Raw genomic sequence first — 19,048 nt, forward strand, 5'->3', positions numbered from 1 at the left:
AGGCTGGGTCTGGTTGCTCCCAGCAGGACCAGCAGCCAGGAACGGGAGGCCTGAAATCAAACCTTTTCTTAGCCTGGGGACTTTCAGCTGATGTCTCTCACCTTCCCAGAAGAAGTGAAGAGAGATGTTAAGAGTCAGTGTCAGAAGCAGGAGCAGCAGAAGGAAACCTGGCTGCAGCCTGGACACTCCAGGGCTCAGCTGGTGGGCACCTTGCTCCCAGTATAATATCTGGGTTTTGGTCCTATTCCTGTAGAGAGATAGTTCTTATTGCACTCCCAGGGCTGGAGAACGTCTCAACCGTTTCACCTAAACCCCAGGATCGTGCAGGATTAGTCTCCTAACCACAAAGCCATTCCCTAAGACAGGCCACACACAAGTGCTCCCCTCTGCACTTGTGGAGGATCCTGCTAGCCCTCAGGAAAATGTAAAGCTGCATGTGCTGGGGTTGAGCACTCTGAGCAAGATGAGCGCAGGCCTTGGGCCTGCTGCTGTGAACCCAGGGCATCGTGGTCCACCACATCTCGGTTTGGGTGCCTGTGGCCTGGTACCAAGGGTTTAGCTGCACACCCATGTTCAGAGCAATGGAGCCCTTTAATAGACGTCTTTTCACATGTGAACAAAATGCACTAAAAATATAAACTAAGTTAAGAAATGGTGTGGTGCAAAGGGAAAGATCAGTGGGTGAGGAGGGATGTCTTACCTTCTCACGAGCCTGTATTTAACACACGGACTCTCATAAGCCATCGTTACTGCTGTGAGCTGGTGCAGCACAGAGGCAATGGCGCTGCCAGCAGCCTGGAGGGTGGCTGTCGGACAAGCTTCAAGCTGGCGCTGTCCCTCCACTGCTGCAGGGCACCTGGAGTGGCACAGGCACAGCCTAAATGAGCAGGTCAGTGTATGCAGCACCAGCAGGGATGGGGCTACTGGGCCTTTCCAAAAATAATTTGGTCTTATGGGGCACTGGAAATTACTCCAGTGAAGATAAAGGCCTAATTAAAGAGCTTATAAGTAAATCTGCTGGGTTTTTTCTCAGAAATATAAATTATCTAGAAATGACCACTCTAAGAAAGCCAGAGGCTAGTGTCACACCCTCTTTTGCACTGCAGATCTGCATTACAGCTATTTCAAAAGTCCCAAGTACTACAAAAAAAAGGAATAAAGTATACAGATTATATGTGCATCAAATGGCAACTGAGCTAAATTATCACTGCAGCCAAGTGTTTTCTGACACAAGGAATGGTGCTCATTGCTGCATTCCTCCTAATGTTCAGCAGCTTCTGGTTTCAATTACTTTCAGCTTTCTTGAATACAAAAGGACTGGGCTGACCTTTTCCCTGCCAGATGTCTATGGTGAAAGTTTTCATGAAGAGTTCAGCAAAATACATCCATGATTTCTGGGACTGAGGCTTGGAGCATGGGTACTGCAGGGAGCTGCAGTAGGCACACTGCACACATGCACAGCTGAGAACAGGCCAGGATCTTTTCAACAGGGGAAAATAGACCCAAACCAAAAATGAAGACCATAGAGTCAGTGCCAATACCAGACTGTGCCATGATGATCTCCCTGCAAAGCCCTTCTCTCTGATTTGATCCCTAAGATCATCCAACCCAGAGCACTAACCTGGCACCCAGCATGGGGAACAAATCACGTGCTAATCACCCAGCCTCCTTCAGAGACCTCACAGTGTCTCCACCATGCTCTGGGGTTGCCCCTCTTTTTCCAGGGACACCTCCCAGGCTGATGTACCTCACTTCACAGACCCAGGCTTGGGTGTGGGGGGCAGGTCTCATACCCCTGAGTCAGGGGGACACCCCAGAACAGCTCCCCATGCATGGGGTGGGCAAGGGAATGGTGCCAGGTCTCATCTGTCCTGCAGCCAGCAGGACCTGGCCAGGCGAGAGGCCCATCAGCTGGCTGAGGCTGAACCCAAGAGTCATGGCTGGCAGTGGCACATCTGCTGCATCTGCCCCAGCAACTGTTGGGGAGACCCAGAACGGGCTGCAGGGACCACAGCTTGCTGGAGGACCTACAACAGTGCCCACCCAGGGTGCTGGTTACTGCAACATGCCCCCAGTACGTATGGAAAATGAGACGGCCAAATCCCAGCAATTATACCCCAAGCTCCACAGTTACAACATGAGGGCTCCCACGTAAAACCCTAACCATGACGAAGAAACATCTAAGTGCAAGCAGGCCATTTCAGAGGTCATCGGAGTCAATGGTGTTACACAGACTGGGCAACATTCATACCCAATATTTTCTTATAAAAGCAAAGGATGCTCATTTCTTGGCCTCGCAAGAGCTGGATAGGGAAAAGAAGCCTTTTTGTTTTACTTGTTGAGTGCCAGGATCTCCTTTCTTAGCTCAGAGCTCTGGACTCCTTGCTCCTCTGGATGCAGTGCTACTTGTGCCCAGGGCCACCCTGCCTCTCCCCCACCACCACACAGTCAGAGGCAGTGCTAGTAGACTGCTCCTGCAAACAGGCCAACTGCACATGGGGCTGGGACAAGGGGGCTGCTGCCTCACAACAGGGTACAAGATTGCCCATTGTGAAGAAGCACTGACACCATCCACCATAGCCAGGACTGCCACAAGCTCGGCTACTTGGTGTTTGGGCAGGCATGAAATGATGTCCCAGGAAAAGATGAGAATTAGGGTAAGTCCCAGGCTAACAATATGCCACTTCAGCTTCTCACAGGCAGAGGACAGTGAAACACCTCCCTTTACCACCAAAACCTTCTTAGGTCACTGCAGAAAGGCCCCAGGGCACACATGTAGGTGCATGTCTACTTGCAAACAGCCCTGGGGAACAGCAGCTGCAGTTGTATCTGTTGCTCCATGCTGCCATCATTTGCAGACACGGAGCTGTCCTGAGGTGAAGGTCACAAGGGTGCTATCACAGCAAGCTGCATTGCCTTGCAAGGCTCTCTAGTCCTGGTATTTTCAGGGAGCTTTTATTACTGCCCTTCATTCAGATAAGGGCACTCATGGCTCAATATTCCCGCACAAATTAAGGGTGGATTTACTGGTTGATGTCTGTCTATTTTTGCATAAAGAACTTCGGGAGAACAAGGAGGTTTTGTAAGCTGTAGCTAAGTAAGTTCCCTGGCATGCTGAGGGAACCTACTTTATTAAACCAGTAATACACAGCTTAAAACATGGAACGAGCTGGCTTTTGCTCAGAGACAGATGAAATCATTCCTGCTCCGGTCTCCCCAGCACAGATCCTCATACTCCCAGGAACATGTACAACTGATGCAGAGCTGCTAGAAGTCAGGGGCTAGATACTCCACGAGCAGCACAGCTTGCTTTAAGAAAATCAGTTTCCAAACCAAACCAAACCTTTTAAATTCTCTTCTAGGAGGGAAATAGTTAGCTTTTTGCTTTTCTTTTTTTTCTCACCAAACCTAAGAGCAATCCCGTAAAACTGACCTGCTTATGAGTTCACATCTAATAGCAAGGACTGTGGCCATTCCCTGTGTAGCACAGCCCAGAATACCTGCTTCACTAAGTATACACTCACCGCCCCAAGGCGGGGGAGCTCCTGAGCAGCCCCAGCACACACTATCCTGGAGCCACAGCTCCTGGGTCTATCCAGGTGAGCACCCTACGCCAGCAGCAGGGACTGGAAAGCCTTGGCTGCAACCTGCAAGTTCAGTACATCATGACAGGCTGTTCATAGCCGTTTGACTTGACTGAAAATACATACTGATTTGCAGCCAGGTGGTAAAGAGCCCAACTCATTGCTCAGCCTTCAGCTCCATCCTGTAGTTCACCAAAGAGCACATGAGACCCCTCATTCATCCCACAGTCCTGGCTATGGGCTATCTTCCAGTCCTGGAAGATGGGAGCACATCTTCATAACATGGGGTCAGTGCTTGGACTGCACAAGTCTGATGAAGTGGGAAAAGGTTCACAAAATGTAGGTATCTGCAGAGTTACTGGAGAAAGGGAGAAAGAGCTACAGTATCTCAAACCACACGTAGCCTTGACCCAAAACAGGGATGAGGAAGACTTGCTTTCTTCCTCAGGCTGCTAATAGCTAACAAGCAGCAAGGATTAAATAGTTCTGGGTGGCCCCAGGAGGACGCTAAGTTTCAGCCAGCTTTCTTCAATGGCCAGGCATCTTTGCCACTGAAACTCAGTGCCACTGGCTGCAGTTTCTGAAGGACTGCCACGACAACAGCCTCGCCATACCACAGCTTGCAGTGCTCTGTGGTGCTGGCCAACAATGCTGTTCAGTCTATCACTGCCAAAATGCCACCTAGCAGGGCTGGCTGTGATATTTCTATCAGCACTAAGGAGCCTGAACCTTGAGTGCTTCAGGAGCCCGAGTCTCCATCAGCTGAACCCCTGTGCGAGCAGCACAACACTGCTCACCCCAGGGAAGGGGGTTCAGGGAAAAGTAATAGGGCTGGGAAGAGCCTGGAGGGATACAGGGTGTGTGGCAGCCACAGTGGAGGAGACACAAGCACAGTGACAGCCACATGGCCAGGTGCCAGCTCAGGTGCACACCTTGGTCTTCCATACACCCCACTGTTGCCTCCAAGTCTGTCCCATCCCTTGGCCTCATGCTAGCCTTTTTTGGCGCCCCCTGCACAAACTGCTCTAGCCTGTACTTAAGCCTGCTCTGCCTGCAGCAAACTCTCCGCTCCCTCCCTGTACCTCCAATACCCAGGAAGAGGGACCCGATACACAAAGGTAGCTTCCAATCAAGGAGCCACTGCAACAAGCACAGAAGAGCTGTCCTGAGCTCTCCAGCCCTCTCTCACTGTCACTGCAGCTTGCCCCTGAGTCAAGCTGGCTGCTTCGTGCTTTGGAGTGGCTTGGGAGCGCTCCTGAGGTTGTCTTTGTCTCAGAGAAGGTGCTGGTACAAATCTGTGCTAGGCAGAGTGTGCCTGGTGGCTGCTCAGCCTGCAACCCAGGAGCACCCCACAGGCCCCAGGCCAGCAAGCTCCTAGTCGAGAGACTCATCAACCCCTGGAAGCACAGGGGCCCAGCTGGCATGATCAGGAAGCACATACTGAATATAACTGGTCAAGGCAGACGACTAATGTCTGTGGATCTGGAGTGTACCAAGACGCTACCTTGTTTCCAGACAGCAGAAACATCTATTTTTCCTTCCTCGTGTGCATTACTCCATCAGATGGGGAGTTTGTTTGGAGGCAGCAGGTAAATCCAGTGCTGTAGGAAATACCTCCCCTGGAATTGCCCCGGACAGTCCCTCCAGAGCACAGCAGACTGCTCTGGTTGGGGACAGTCACGAGTGATTAAAGACACTACCATCATTCAGATGCACCATGGGACTGCAGGCAAAGCACTGTGTGAACACATATAACCCGGGTAGTCTTCACCACCCAGGTGCAAGTCACGGGCTGAAGCAGATCTGCTCCAAAAGTGCCTGGCCCCATGCTGGGTCACAGCTCAAGCTCAATACAAGTGGAGAGCAGAGCTGCTCAGCAGCTGGTCAAAACAACCTTCTTCAAAATGAACACTGAGGACCAATATCGTCTCTTTCCCATTCCTTTTGGAAGACAGATCTAGCTGAAAAACATGTATTATGAGTCTTTTCAGTCCTTAAAGAGTCAAACTACAGTATTAAAATTCATCTTTTCTCCACAGGGTATCTTAAGCACTTGGGAGTAATCAAGAGAAGCACAAATAGACTTTAAAGATGCAAACAAAATATCCTCCTGGATCAGTTGCTCCATTACTTAGTCACACTCCTACCAGGTCTTCTACATCAGTATTTTCAAGAAACACAGAACAGAGAGGAATGGACTCTTTAATACAGAAGAAGGAGCAAGACAGGCAGGACAATTCCATCCCCCCACCCCAAGGAAAATATTCAGATTATTTCTTGACTTGTTCAAAAAGGAAAAAAAGTATTTACCCAATGCAAATAAGGTAAATAAGAACTTGGGGACTTAGAGCACATGAGAAGGCATTAAAAAAAGCTGCACAGGCCAGCACTTCTAAACATCGTCTCCACTAGCAGTACTCACTGCTAGTTTCTGTTCGTTACCAGTTAACATGCCCAACTTGTCCACTACAGATTGACCCTATTGAATGGGGAGAGTGTTGGGCCACTGAGACCCATAAACAGGTGGTATTTCGATGTTGCTTTTATCACAAGAACAGATACATATAATTTACCACCTTCTACATCCTAATGCACTGTATTGCACAAGTCATCCTCAAAACAACTGCATCAGAAGTTCAAAAAGGAGGCGATTTTCCCTGGTAAAGGTCATGATGAAAAAAGCAGACACACACACTCATCTGGAGTAGGGAGGCTCAGAGCACTGAGTAGTACAGTCTCAACAAGACAAATTTCATAGAAACACAGAAGTGCTGGTTGGAAGTGAACTCCAGAGGTCCCCAGTCCAGCCTCCTACAGGACTATTACCAGCAGGTCAAGCCACAGCCTGTCTTGTTTCAAAACGAACTGGTGCACAGCCACCCAGACAAAGAAATGGAGAGCTAGGAGGTGCCAAAAGTCAGCTCTATAAGGAAAGTTTTGAAAATAAATTACCTCCAGGATCGTGGGGAAAAATAAAAGGTGAGGAAAGGCTCTTTAGAAACAATGCCGACACTTGCAACGACTCCATGAAAATAAAGTCATTATTGCCAGGGTGCCACTTATCACAGACAGTACTATCATTGACAATACCTTGGATTTGACACAGCCTCTAATTGATAGAAGACTTAAAGTGTGACATTTCCTTTGGAAGCCACTCCTATTGCCTACTGCAATCAAGCCAGCTAGCAGAAGGAGGAAAAAAAGCTAACTTCTTTTTCAGGTGTTGACTTTAATTCTACTAAGACACTTTTTAAAACTCCCACTGTAAACTGATACAGAAAAATTCTTGCTGATCTTTTAAAACAGAAGAAAAAAAACCCCTTCTTTAAACTATCTAGTATTTGGCAGGAGGGGTGTGGGGGGGGTGGAGGGGGCGGGGAGAAGGATCTTGGAACTTCAGGAATCTTCCTTCCTTGCCAGCACTTTATCAGAAGAGTGCAGTCTTAGACATACTCTTATCACAGTAACCTTCTTGATACCACTCAGGAGGTCACCATAGTATAGGGCAGCTGATGTGGACCTACACTAATTTATCATGTTTTACAACTGCTCTGGAATGGGTTAAGTTTACTGTTGTTCAGGATTTTGGAAAGATGTAAATTTACCATAGACATTGCACCTTCCCTCAGACAGGAACATTCTCTTCCAACCCCCACATTCCTAAGAATGCCAGTGCTACCAGTAGGAAACTTGTGTTCAGTTTGAAACACTCTGGGACCTGCACCAAGAACTTTTCTGTTTTGTCTCCTGTGGGCCATTCTCTGGGGTTCAGCTACCTTAAAAAAAGGACATTCAGCTTATGGTTTGCACTACTATAGATAAACACTACTTTCTAAAGAGAGCTGAAACAGAGCAAGAATATGAAGCTTGACCAGTATACAAAGTTCTGATGATATTCTAGTCAAACCTAACTAAGGGAAAAAAGTATTGCTTATACAAAGCAATCTTTATTTTCAAATGCTGCACTGCATAAACCTTGTATCAGCCATATGCATGGACACAGACCCCCTTCATCCTCCCCACTTCACTATACAGCATAGTACAATCAGGATGACTACACGTAAAATCATTTAGACCAGAAGAAAAATCTATTTGCAACCCATTACTCATTTCCCTCTAAGTTAACAGCATTCACCTGGACAAATCACCAAGAAAAAAACATTTCATTCCTGCATTCAAATGAGGAAGAGATCAGGCACACTACAGGGCTAGTCCCACACATGGAAGCTGCTGCTGCTTTCAGTGCTCTTCACCTTATTAACCTTGATAAAGAAGTACTCTTAAGGGTCTTCTGCTCCTTATAATATTGTAACTGCCTCTCCCACAAAGCAAAACAGTGCAGAAAAAGAGGGCAGTGGTCCTCTGAGAATGCCACGGCCCACATGGCTTTTCATCAAGTAATCATGCTCCTGCAGTGACCATCCTTTGCTGATGTCTTGCGAAGAGACACAAATTAATTTTACCAGCGATATACATGTTCTTCCCAAATGAAAAGTTTTTTTCCATTTTTTGCTCCCAACAATGTCTCAGAGAAGTCCCAAATTTCATTCTGTAGCCTAGATCTTGCTGCAAATAATATCGATGGGGAAGGCTCTATAGAGATTTCTGATAATGGTATTTTGCAGAAGTATGGTGGCCTTTCTTATTTGGAAGAAAGGAGGCATGTGGTGACAGGATGTTACACTTTTATGCTTCTGCTTTAACTCCAATGCCCAATTACAGCCAAACCTACAGGTGATGTTCACATCAATCTTTGAAGATCTTGTATTTTAGGATCTGTATTTTCTCATGTGCGCAGCAATAGAAGCAGAAATCTCGGTGCTCCTCTTATTCTGGCCATAATAGTCCACAAAGTCACCATCTGGCCCAAGGAGGTACATTATTATTGTGTGATCCACCTGTAAGAGAGCACATTGTGGCTTGGTAAAAAAGGTCATAGAATCATAGAACCATAGAATACCAGGTTAGAAGGGACCTCAAGGATCATCTGGTCCAACCTTTCTTTGCCAAAGCATGGTCTAGACGAGATGGCCCAGCACCCTGTCCAGCCAAATCTTAAGTGTCCAATGTTAGGAAATCCACCACTTTCCTGGGGAGATTATTCCAATGGCTGATTGTTCTCATTCTGAAAAATTTTCCTCTTGTGTCCAATCGGAATCTCTCCAGGAGTAACTTGTACCCATTACCCCTTTTCTATGTGACTCCTTGTAAAAAGGGAGTCTCCATCTTCTCTGGAGCTACCCTTTAAATACTGGAACATCCTGCACATCTCTCAAAGTCAGCAGCAACAGCATCCCATTCAGCCTTTGGTTCGGCTGTCTGACAAGACTTCTCATCAAGAAGCTAAAGCAAGATAAAGAAAATCTCAGCAATGCCTCAGCGACCTCTTCTTGTTTTACCCATGAAAATAAATAGAGAAAACTAGTTGCAAACTCAGAATGTGTGAAGGAATACTTTAAGCAGACAAGTCTTCCCTAAGCTGCTGGCACCCTTCCTGCAGCACAGACAAGACTGGGGCAAACCTGCGGGCTAATGGTCTTTTCCCAGTTCCCCTCTACATATCATACTCCATGACTCCCACAAGGTATTCAAGCCCCTGCTGCTAATAGAATGTAAATCCAATACAAGAAGAGGTATTTCATTAAACCAAGTTCACTGTCAGTGCAAACAATGGGACCAAGAGCATCACTGGGATACAGGAGCTGCAGCTAGTCGGTGCAGATGCAGCCATGTGCTGGGAGGGGGCTCCCTCTACTGTCGGAACTGAAATAACGTTAAAAAATGTTCAAAGTAACAATTACTTGAATGTTCGAGGTGTTCCAATTTGATTTATATAAATATTAACTCCACTGTAAATTTATTTAAAATGCCACTGGTAAGTACTGTCTGCATCTAACTGTGACAACATCTTTATGAGCAAAGACACAAAATACTGAAAATGGAGGCCATGAATCTCTGATGCTCAAGTGACTACATCATCTCACTGCTGCCGGAGAAAAAGACCTGAAATGTATTTATGCACTGAGAGTAAAACTGTGTTTGAAATTAAGAAATCACATAAACATTTCCAGTACCACAAGCTAAAAGCATGCATCAAACTTAATGACATTTCTGTCATTGAAAGAACATTTCTCAAAATTTTAGTGAAGCAGATCTAATTCAATATTTTACTCATTTCAAATTTTCAAGATAAGATTACAAAATCAAGTTGTAGGAAACAATTTTTTAAGGAATCTGAATCACAATTTAGATCCTTCAACTGGAAAGTAGGAAAAAAAAAAAATCAGGTAGCCTGCTCAGAGTATCTTAACTCCCTGGCCTATGGAAGATTAAATACAGTCAGGATTGAGTGCAGTTTGTGTGCAAAAGACCACCATTTTTCAAGCTATGCCTGAAGCTTGCACTGTTCCCACTGTGTGCACATAAGAACATCATTTGAGTTTCAATGCAATCTTGTAAACCACAGAATAAAACAAGTAAATTGGATAGTCTGGTATTGAGAATTATAAAATTGAGATTATTAAATAGGAACTAGTAATATTCAAGTAATACTTGAAAAATTCAAACAGATGTTTAGAAATTATAATTTCTAAATGCTCATCTCAATGCTCTTTTCAAGTCAAAATAAGCAGCAAAGTTTAATTGGCTGTAGTGGACCTCTTCCCCACATCCCAGCAGCCTGCAAAGGAAACAGAACCCACTCCTGCACAAACATCAGTCTTAATCATCAACGGGCACAACAGGTCCATGCAAGACATAATGAGGAAGGAAAAAAACATTACCAGAAGAAATGACAGAGTAATAATTACATGGCTAAGTCTCAGTTAGGCACAAAACCAGCCGCAAGCTCTCCCTCCCATGTCTGCTGTTGCTGCCATCCTCTTTCCATTTTGTTTCAGAGACTGTGTCCTCCGGCCTTCCTGCCCTGAATGCATAGAGCTCACTGCTTCTCAAAACCAAGAGCCTATGACAAATCCTGAAGAGATGCAGGTATGCTGTTCCTCCTTGGCACCACATCTAGGGCTCCCAGGCTGCTCTGCTGCTCCCACTCCACTGGCTTTTCTTCCTCTCTGCCCTTCCCTTCTTTCAGACTCACAACCCTAGCACAGACCAGCAGTATTCTCCCTGGATCCCAGATCCCTTCTCCTACTTCATTACACCTGTAGTCACATTCTCCAGTTCAGTTTCACTCTCCAGCCTCCCCTGAAGCTGCTGTCATCTACAGTTACTTTTCTTGGCCGAACCCCCATGCCAGAATCCAGGTGTGGCTTGCTAGAATCCACGTGTGGTTTACTTCATAAGGACCAGCACTCCTTCAGCTTTTCTGGCCTCTTTCCATCAACTCTCCTTAACTTCAGTTCACTCATTTAGTGTCAGATTCTACTGATTTTTTCTCTCTCCTGAGCAGGCATCCTTTGCCAATCCTGTTCCTATAACCTATTCTTGCATTTCCACTAGCACCCTTTTATAAATCTGATTTTAAGCATATCTTTAAATTGATTTCAGATTGATCCTAGATTGATTTAAATTGGTGTTGAATTTCTCCAGCAAGCTTCTCTCCTCCAAATAAAGTATCTTAGACAAAGACTTCTGTACCGAGTTGCTGCTTTAAGTGAAAACAAGTTCTTGATCTCCCACTTCACACCCTTTTTAGTAATGTAGAGCAGTGCACATCACCAGTGTGATTCCATCTTCTCTTTACTGAGATCATGTGCTGCTCTTGCTGTTTCTTTCTGTGCACCACTTCTTCGTTCCATCAATCTTTTTGTCCATGTGGATATTTATGTGCTGCAGTCAGGTCATTTTAAAAAATGGATTAAGAATAGACAATACTGGATTAGACCAAAACCAATCTGCCTCAGCATCCTACCTCAAATAGTGGCCAACAATGGTTGCTTTAAAGAAGAGTATAAAACCAGCACCAAAAATATGCTATCTTCCTCTACTACTTCCCAGTTTCCAAACATTTTTAGCTCACAGGCTTCCTGAACTAGGCAAGATTTCTGTGCATGTCATGAACAACAGATTGTTCTTCCCCAAGACTAACAAGAAGTCTCCCTGTGGATTCTCATCAACTTCTACCATTTATATCTGTAGCAAGGGATTCCACTTCTCACGTGCCCGCTGCAACAAGAACCATCACCTTTCCTTTTGAACCTGTTTTTAGTTTTCTCTGATGCCCTTAGTTCTTGTAATGAAGAAAAAAAAAATGAAGACCATATAATGTGTATCCTCACTTGTCATATCACTTGTACCTACTTTACTCTTCCCGTCTTCTCAGGATGTGCCAAGTCAGGAAGGCCTTGGCAGCAGCTCTGAGCCCTATAACCAGTCCTATCAACTTCCAGAGAGTAAGATTTTGACTACCCAGTTTACCCTCACTTAAACCTCAGCTTCCCCCTTCACACTATTACTCTATGTATTTTATTCCCACTTAATTTAGCATTAACATGCTTCTCTGTTCCAGGTCATTTGACACAGAAGGAAGATCCCCACAGTATCTGCAGGCAGCCTTTGCATCATCCAAGTCTCTTGCCAGGAAGACCCTGCTTCTTGGTGTTACTTTGACAGGGAATGCGTTGTTACTCACTTCTACCTCTCATTTCTCCCTCTTCTTATTGCCTTAATTTCCCAGTTCTGTTTTCACTTCAGAGCACATAGGAAAACAGCCAGACATATACATTACGTGACAGAAAAAAGTTCAAATTAATTCCAGGCTTGCTAGCTCATATGCTATTCTGTATGCAGGCCTAGGATCGTACACTTTTAGAAAATGTTTCAGTAAGGTTCTGAGCTTGTAAGAGGGCACCTTGATTCTGACCAAGACCTTTAAAACACAGCTTAACACATCGGTGCAACAGGGCTCTGTCATGTAGGACTTCAGCATAGATTGTAACAGCTGCCTTCTGATTTTAAAATCTGTATGTTGCTCTTATCAAAAGCCTTTCATTAGGCAAAAGCCCTACAGTTACTTACTATGTAATCATTGTCTTCATCTTTGGGACCTTCGCTGTAATACACGCGGTAAGCTTTAGCCACTTGGTCAATCTGTGCCTTGGTACCAGTCAATCCAATCAGCTTTGGAGAAAATTCTAGAGAGAAAGAAGACATTTAGACATTTTAGTGAAAAGAATCCTATCAAGAGCATCCTTTACAGTACTCTGTATTACATGCTATAAGACATCAAGGAAGAAAACAGTAATACCTTTAACATATCTGGCAATGGCTTCTTCATTGTCCCTCTCAGGATCAATGGTGATGAAGAGTGGGGTCAGATTAGGCAAAGATGGAATTCTATCTGTGACATTAACAATTATTATTATTCTTAGAAAACTAAAAATCATTTCTCGCCTCCCTTCAAACAAGCTCACAGCCAAGCTACCATAACATCAATCCAAGCCCACCCTAAGTGACAAAAAAGGGCATTTTGTGCAGCTTAATTTATGTAATTTGTGAATGAAGCAAATGCCATGAAATCCAACACTCTGTGCTTGTCCTGGGTACAGCTACACTTCCAGCCTCTCAACTGGAGACCCTGCCCTGCTTAGGAGAGATTACAAATTGGCTCTGATGCAGAAAATGCCATGGCGTGATGCACATATCAAAGCATAATAGTCGATACAACAAAAGCACACCTGTGACAGTGGAGCTGGAGGATAGGTGAAGACACAACGCAGGCTCTTTCCCTCATGTTCCAGCCATAGCCTTTGCTATATTTTCTTCACTTTAGTCCACCCTACCACTTGCTTGATTACTATTATCCCTGCTCTGTAACTCTTTGGGGCCTGCAGGCTGAGAAAACCACCTCTATGACACAGCCTTCCCCCAACCTCCATTCCACAGCACAGTCACTCTCAGAAAAGACTCTCACAGAGGTTTGTTGTCAAAATTAATTAAACAGAGGAGAAAACCCCTAATACACCCCACAACCACTTCTTGGCAAAAATACAGTGCAATGGCACTGTTCCCTGTAACCTGCCACCATCATGTTGTATTACCAAGAAGTCCCCTGTTGTGGAAAGATCAGTGTTGTCATGCTTTAAGTATCAGATCCTAGTCACAGGCAGATAGATGTATGTACCACTTAGCAATTAATTCAACTACTGAATAGTAGTCAGCAGCATTTTTTTAAAAAAAATAATCAGTTATTACCATTTGCAGTATTTTACCACAATAAACCTGGACCTCCCACAAAAAGGACTACTATGCCAATTGAATTCCCATACCGATTTCATCTACCACTTCAATCATTTTCTCCAGTTCATCAGGACAGATGTCAGGGCAGTGTGTGAAGCCAAAGTAGATCAGCACCCACTGGCCAATGTAGTCATTGCTGGTCTTGGGCTGTCCCTCATGGTTGACGAGTGAGAAGGGCCCTCCTAACAGCGGTTTCCCAATTCCTCGGTTTCGTTCCTTCTCCAGGTCTACAAAAAACAAGAGGGGATCAAACACATCCACGCCACAGTCCACACTGCTTCCCAGGCAAGCCTCAGAAGCAGTTGAAAGTCAAGCAACCTCACAGACTCACTGCCCAGGGCGCTGAAACATCAAGATCTACCAAAGCCCAACACGCAGAAGCCTAACGTGGACAAGACTTCCAAAAAGCATTCCATTTTGGGCAAAATCAAATATATCACTAAACTCCTTTGAAACATAATAATCTCTTTCATTGTCATATGACTGTATTTTTATTTAAAAAAGGGGGAAAAAAAAAAAGACAAAGACAAGTACCTGGCTTAGCATGAAACAGAAAAATTAGCATCCTTTGTAAACTGAACACATCCTAACAGCTTGCCCTGGTTTCGGCTGGGATAGAGTTAATTTTCTTCCTAGTAGCTGTCATAGTGCTGTGTTTTGGATTTGGAATGAGAAGAATGTTGATGATAACACACTGATGTGTTTAGGTGTTGCTAACTACTGCTTACACTAGTCAAGGACTTTGCAGCCTCCCATGCTCTGCCAGGTTACACAAGAAACTGGGAGGGGGCACAGCCAGAACAGTTGATCCAAACTGACCAAAGGGCTATTCCATACCATGTGATGTCATGCTCAGTATATAAGCTGCGGGGAGTTGGCCGGGGAGCAGCTATCGCTGCTTGGGAACTGTCTGGGTATCGGTCGGCAGGTGGTGAGCAATTGCATTGTGCATCACTTGCTTTGTATATTATTATTGTTATCATTATTATATTGTTCTTATTATCATTACTATTTTACTTTAGTTCAATTATTAAACTGTTCTTATCTCAACCCAGGAGTGTTTCTCACTCTTACTCCTCTGATTCTCTCCCCCATCCCATCAGGGCAGGGGGAGTGAGTGAGCGGCTGCGTGGTGCTTAGTTGCTGGCTGGGGCTAAACCACAACACAGCTGTAATATCTCTGATTTTCATTATTTAACACATGAAAATGAAACACATGGGCAGTTATTGCAAGACAGGGAAAATGCACATATACGCTACACAGAGGGAAATCAACTTGCACAGAAAACCCCACCTCCGTGTCTGTGCTGCATTGACTGGCAGAGTGTGCATAATCAAATCCAACTATTCTGACAGCAAAAGCATATTCAAGAATTTTAAAACAGTTAACCTTGAAGTTTTTTCAGAATTTTTGAAAATTTTCTGTAGCACTTAGAGACACACAGGCACGAAGTGGCACTGTGCGAAGCATGACGTGATTCAGTGGGATGCCGAAGTGGGTAAAATACATCTGAATACAAAAAAATACATTATCTGAGTACAAAACAAGACACTCCTTCTGCTTCTCCCGCCCAGCCACACGACGGCAGCCCAGGCCGGGTCCCGCCGAGGCAGCGCGGCCTCCCCTGAGGCGGGAAGGGTCCGGTCCCCCCGCCCCCGCACTCACCCTCCTCCTTTCGCCGCTTCACCTTCTTCATGGCGGCTAGCAGCCCTCCGCACAGCACGAAGGTGGCCGCCAGCGACCGCCACGACACCAGCTGCTAAGAAAAAGCTGTTTAGTGACTGACAAGGCGGGGGGCGGGGGGGGGGGACGGGGGGGAACGGCACGGCGCGGCACGGCACGGCCCGCTGCCCCGGGCTCCCTCCCTCCCTCCCTCCCTCCCTCCCTCGCTCGCTCCCTCCCTCCCTCCCTCACTCACTCACTCACTCACTCTCCTCTGCGCGCCCGTCCGCGTGGCGCTGCCCGGCGGCAGGCGGGACAGCGGGCGGATGCCGGGCGCCGGCAGCCGCCAGTACAGTCCCGCCCGCCAGCAACGCAGCACTGCCGCCGCCATTTTGTGGCCCGCTCTTCCGTGCCCGCCCCTTCCGCCCCCCTCACCCGGGAGCGGCCGCTATGGAGGCGGTGCCGCTCTTCTCCTTTGGTGTCATCGCGGACATCCAGTATGCGGATGCGGAGGACGGCTACGACTTCGGCGGATACCGGCGGCGGTATTACCGGCAGAGCCTTAACCTGCTGCAGGATGCTGTGGAAGCGTGGGCCACTGAGAGGCCGCCGCTCGCCTTCGTGTTGCAGCTGGGTGACAGCATCGATGGCCTCAATGCCCGCAGCGGCGAGGCCGAGAGTGCCTTGGAGCAGGTGCTGGCAGCGCTGGGGCAGCTGCCGGTGCCAGTGCATCACGCATGGGGCAACCACGAGTTCTATAACTTCAGCCGAGCCCGCCTGGTGCACACTGGCCTCAACAGCCGTCCTGCTGAGGCCATGGCCAGCCTGTCAGCTGGGGACTGCCAGGCCTATCACTTCAGCCCAGCTGCACGGTTCCGCATTGTCGTGCTTGATGCCTATGATCTGAGCATCCTGGGCAGGGAGCCAGACAGCCCCCGTTACCAGGAGTCCCTGCGGCTGCTGCGGGAGAAGAACTCCAACGACAACCTCAACAGCCCCACAGGTACCCCCCTGCTCCACCCTTCAGCAGGGAGCATGGACAGCTGACCCTCTTCTTCCCAGAGTGATAAGGCAGCTCCCTGGGCTGACATCTGGTTGCCAGAGGGCTGAGGCATGTGCCCCATTTCTGCCCACCTCCTCCACCTCCCTGCTGTCAGCTGAGAGCCAGTCACTGGGTCTCTAGGCGGGCACAGGAGATGTTCCACCATGCCCATCATGCTGCTCTGGTGCTTTTGGGATGGGTTTATTTTGCGCTATGTGCCCTGCAGTATCAGAATGAAAGGCAGCTGTTGGTGCAGCCGCTATTGCAGAGCATCGAGTGATGCCCACCCTATCCTATGCCAGGGGGACCCAAGAGTGGAAATCCTGTGCGTGCAGTGTGACCAAAACCCCCCAAAATACTAACAAATAATGTTCTCTTGTTTGTCCAAGCAGGCTGGAGTTTTGATCCAAGACATGCAAAAAAAAAAAGGTTATAAGAGTAAATCATCTATCGTAAGGCAAGAAAATAGGGGAGCCACGAGAGGTGTATGCACCTATGACTAACCTTGTTCATTGCAGGACTCAAAGAACCTCGGTTTGTAGAGTTTAATGGAGGATTTAGCCAAGCCCAGCTGAACTGGTTCAATGAAGTCCTCAAGTTCTCTGATGAAAACCAAGAAAAAGTTGTAGTTATGGGTAGGTGGATATGGGGGATATATGGGGATATTTGGTAGATGAAAAGCTGGACATGAGCCAACAATGTGCGCTTGCAGCCCAGAAAGCCAACCATATCCTGGGCTGCATCAAAAGAAGCATGGCCAGCATGTCGAGGGAGGTGATTCTGCCCCTCTGCTCTGCTCTGGTGAGACCTCACCTGGAGTACTGCGTCCAGCTCTGGAGCCCTCAGCACAAGGACATGGACCTGTTGGAGCGGGTCCAGAGGAGGGCCACAAAAATGATCCAAGGGCTGGAACACCTCTCCTATGAGGCCAGGCTGAGAGAGTTGGGGTTGTTCAGCCTAGAGAAGAGAAGGCTGCGAGGAGACCTTATTGCGACCTTCCAATACTTAAAGGGGGCCTACAGGAAAGATGGGGAGAATCTTTTTAATAAGGCCTGTTGTGACAGGACAAGGAATAACAGATTTAAACTAAAGAAGAGTAGATTTAGACTGGATATAAGGAAATTTTTTACAATGAGGGTGGTGAAGCACTGGAACAGGTTGCCCAGAGAGGTAGTGGAGGCCCCATCCCTGGAAACATTCAAGGTCAAGTTGGACGGGGCTCTGAGCAACCTGATCTAGTTAAAGCTGTCCCTGCTTAGTGCAGGGGGTTTGGGCTAGATGACCTCTAAAGGTCCCTTCCAACCCAAAGCATTCTGTAATTCTATATATGCAAAAAAACTTATGTAGCCAATGTGTGTTAACTGAGGAAAACATGTAGCAGCTTTGAAGCTCCACTGAGGTACACATGTAACCTATGAAGTAGGAGCATAGCAACCATGTCTCACACTTGGGTGAACTTTCTGTTTACAGTTAGGTGTCTGAACTTCCCAGCAATGAAGGCAGAGTTTGGTCACACTTAAAATAATTTTCCTGCTTCTTTCCCTCTCAACTGCAGGTCATCTGCCCATTCATCCAGATGCTTCAGACAGAGTTTGCCTAGCCTGGAATTACGAAGATGCCCTTTCAGTCATACACTCCCATGAGTGCGTGGTCTGCTTTCTTGCAGGGCACCTGCATGACGGTGGCTATTGTTTAGACTCTCATGGAGTTCATCATCTGACTTTGGAGGGGGTTATTGAAACTCCACCGGAAAGCAATGCCTTTGGAACTATTTATGTCTATGAACACAAAATGATACTAAAGGGAAGGGGCAGAATTTCAGACAGAGTTATGCATTTCTGAAAATTGTCACCCAATACAAATTGTTGTTCTTCAGGAAGTACTCAGACAAAAAAGCAGGGGCTTCAGCTTATTATTTGCTTGTAGAAAGATGTGCGTGGCTGATCCTTATAGCTTTAACTCAAACATTTTAGAAATCATGTTTCTGTAAGAAAACAGACCTAGTTTCTTTGTGCAGAAGAGAGAAGGCCATTTTTGAAATAAATATCTTGAATGCAGAATGTTGACTTGAAACACCCAATCCTGACCAGATTGTTACTTACTATGAAAAAATGCAAACCATATTATGAATATTGTCCAAAAACACCACTTTTTTGTACCAGTCAGAATTAAAACATGTAGAATTGTACCTGCCCAGCCACATTTAATTTTTTTTTTTTAAAACATCATAGTCAGTAATGTCTCATGTCTTGCAGAGTTAATCCACCCCATAGCCTAATGCAGTCTCCATAACATTGCTTTAAAAGACTGAAGTAATCTTCAAAAAAAGCTAAGTCCAAGGAAAATGGAGACTATCTATGCTATGTCATGTAATGCTGCAGATACACCCACTGGGCTCTACATGTGTACAGCTGTATTAGCATGCAGCAGTACTGAGCAAAGAAGCCCTGACGTGGAATGATCTAAAGCATGTTGCTGTGCTGCATCTGGACCTGCTCTGGCTCTCTCTCCCAGCCAGCTTGTGTGTCCAGTGTATTCACCTGTGCTTCCTTCTCCAGGATT

General features: G+C 46.3%; 1 protein-coding gene and 1 pseudogene across 1 annotated transcript; one reads left to right on the forward strand and one right to left on the reverse strand.

Annotated features, from left to right (window-relative positions):
* Positions 1 to 15,546, reverse strand: part of LOC104027666 (myosin-13-like) — a 61,159-nt pseudogene extending 45,613 nt beyond the window's left edge.
* A 315-nt stretch (positions 15,547 to 15,861) lies between these two features.
* ADPRM (ADP-ribose/CDP-alcohol diphosphatase, manganese dependent) lies at positions 15,862 to 18,649 on the forward strand. Its single transcript, XM_009490786.2, has 3 exons — positions 15,862 to 16,447; positions 17,005 to 17,121; positions 18,042 to 18,649. The coding sequence occupies exons 1-3, from the start codon at positions 15,895 to 15,897 to the stop codon at positions 18,326 to 18,328; spliced, it is 957 nt and encodes a 318-aa protein (XP_009489061.2). The 5' UTR covers positions 15,862 to 15,894; the 3' UTR covers positions 18,329 to 18,649.
* The last annotated feature ends 399 nt before the right edge of the window (positions 18,650 to 19,048 follow it).

Source organism: Pelecanus crispus, chromosome 12 (assembly GCF_030463565.1).
Source record: "Pelecanus crispus isolate bPelCri1 chromosome 12, bPelCri1.pri, whole genome shotgun sequence".
Classification (NCBI taxonomy): domain Eukaryota; kingdom Metazoa; phylum Chordata; class Aves; order Pelecaniformes; family Pelecanidae; genus Pelecanus; species Pelecanus crispus.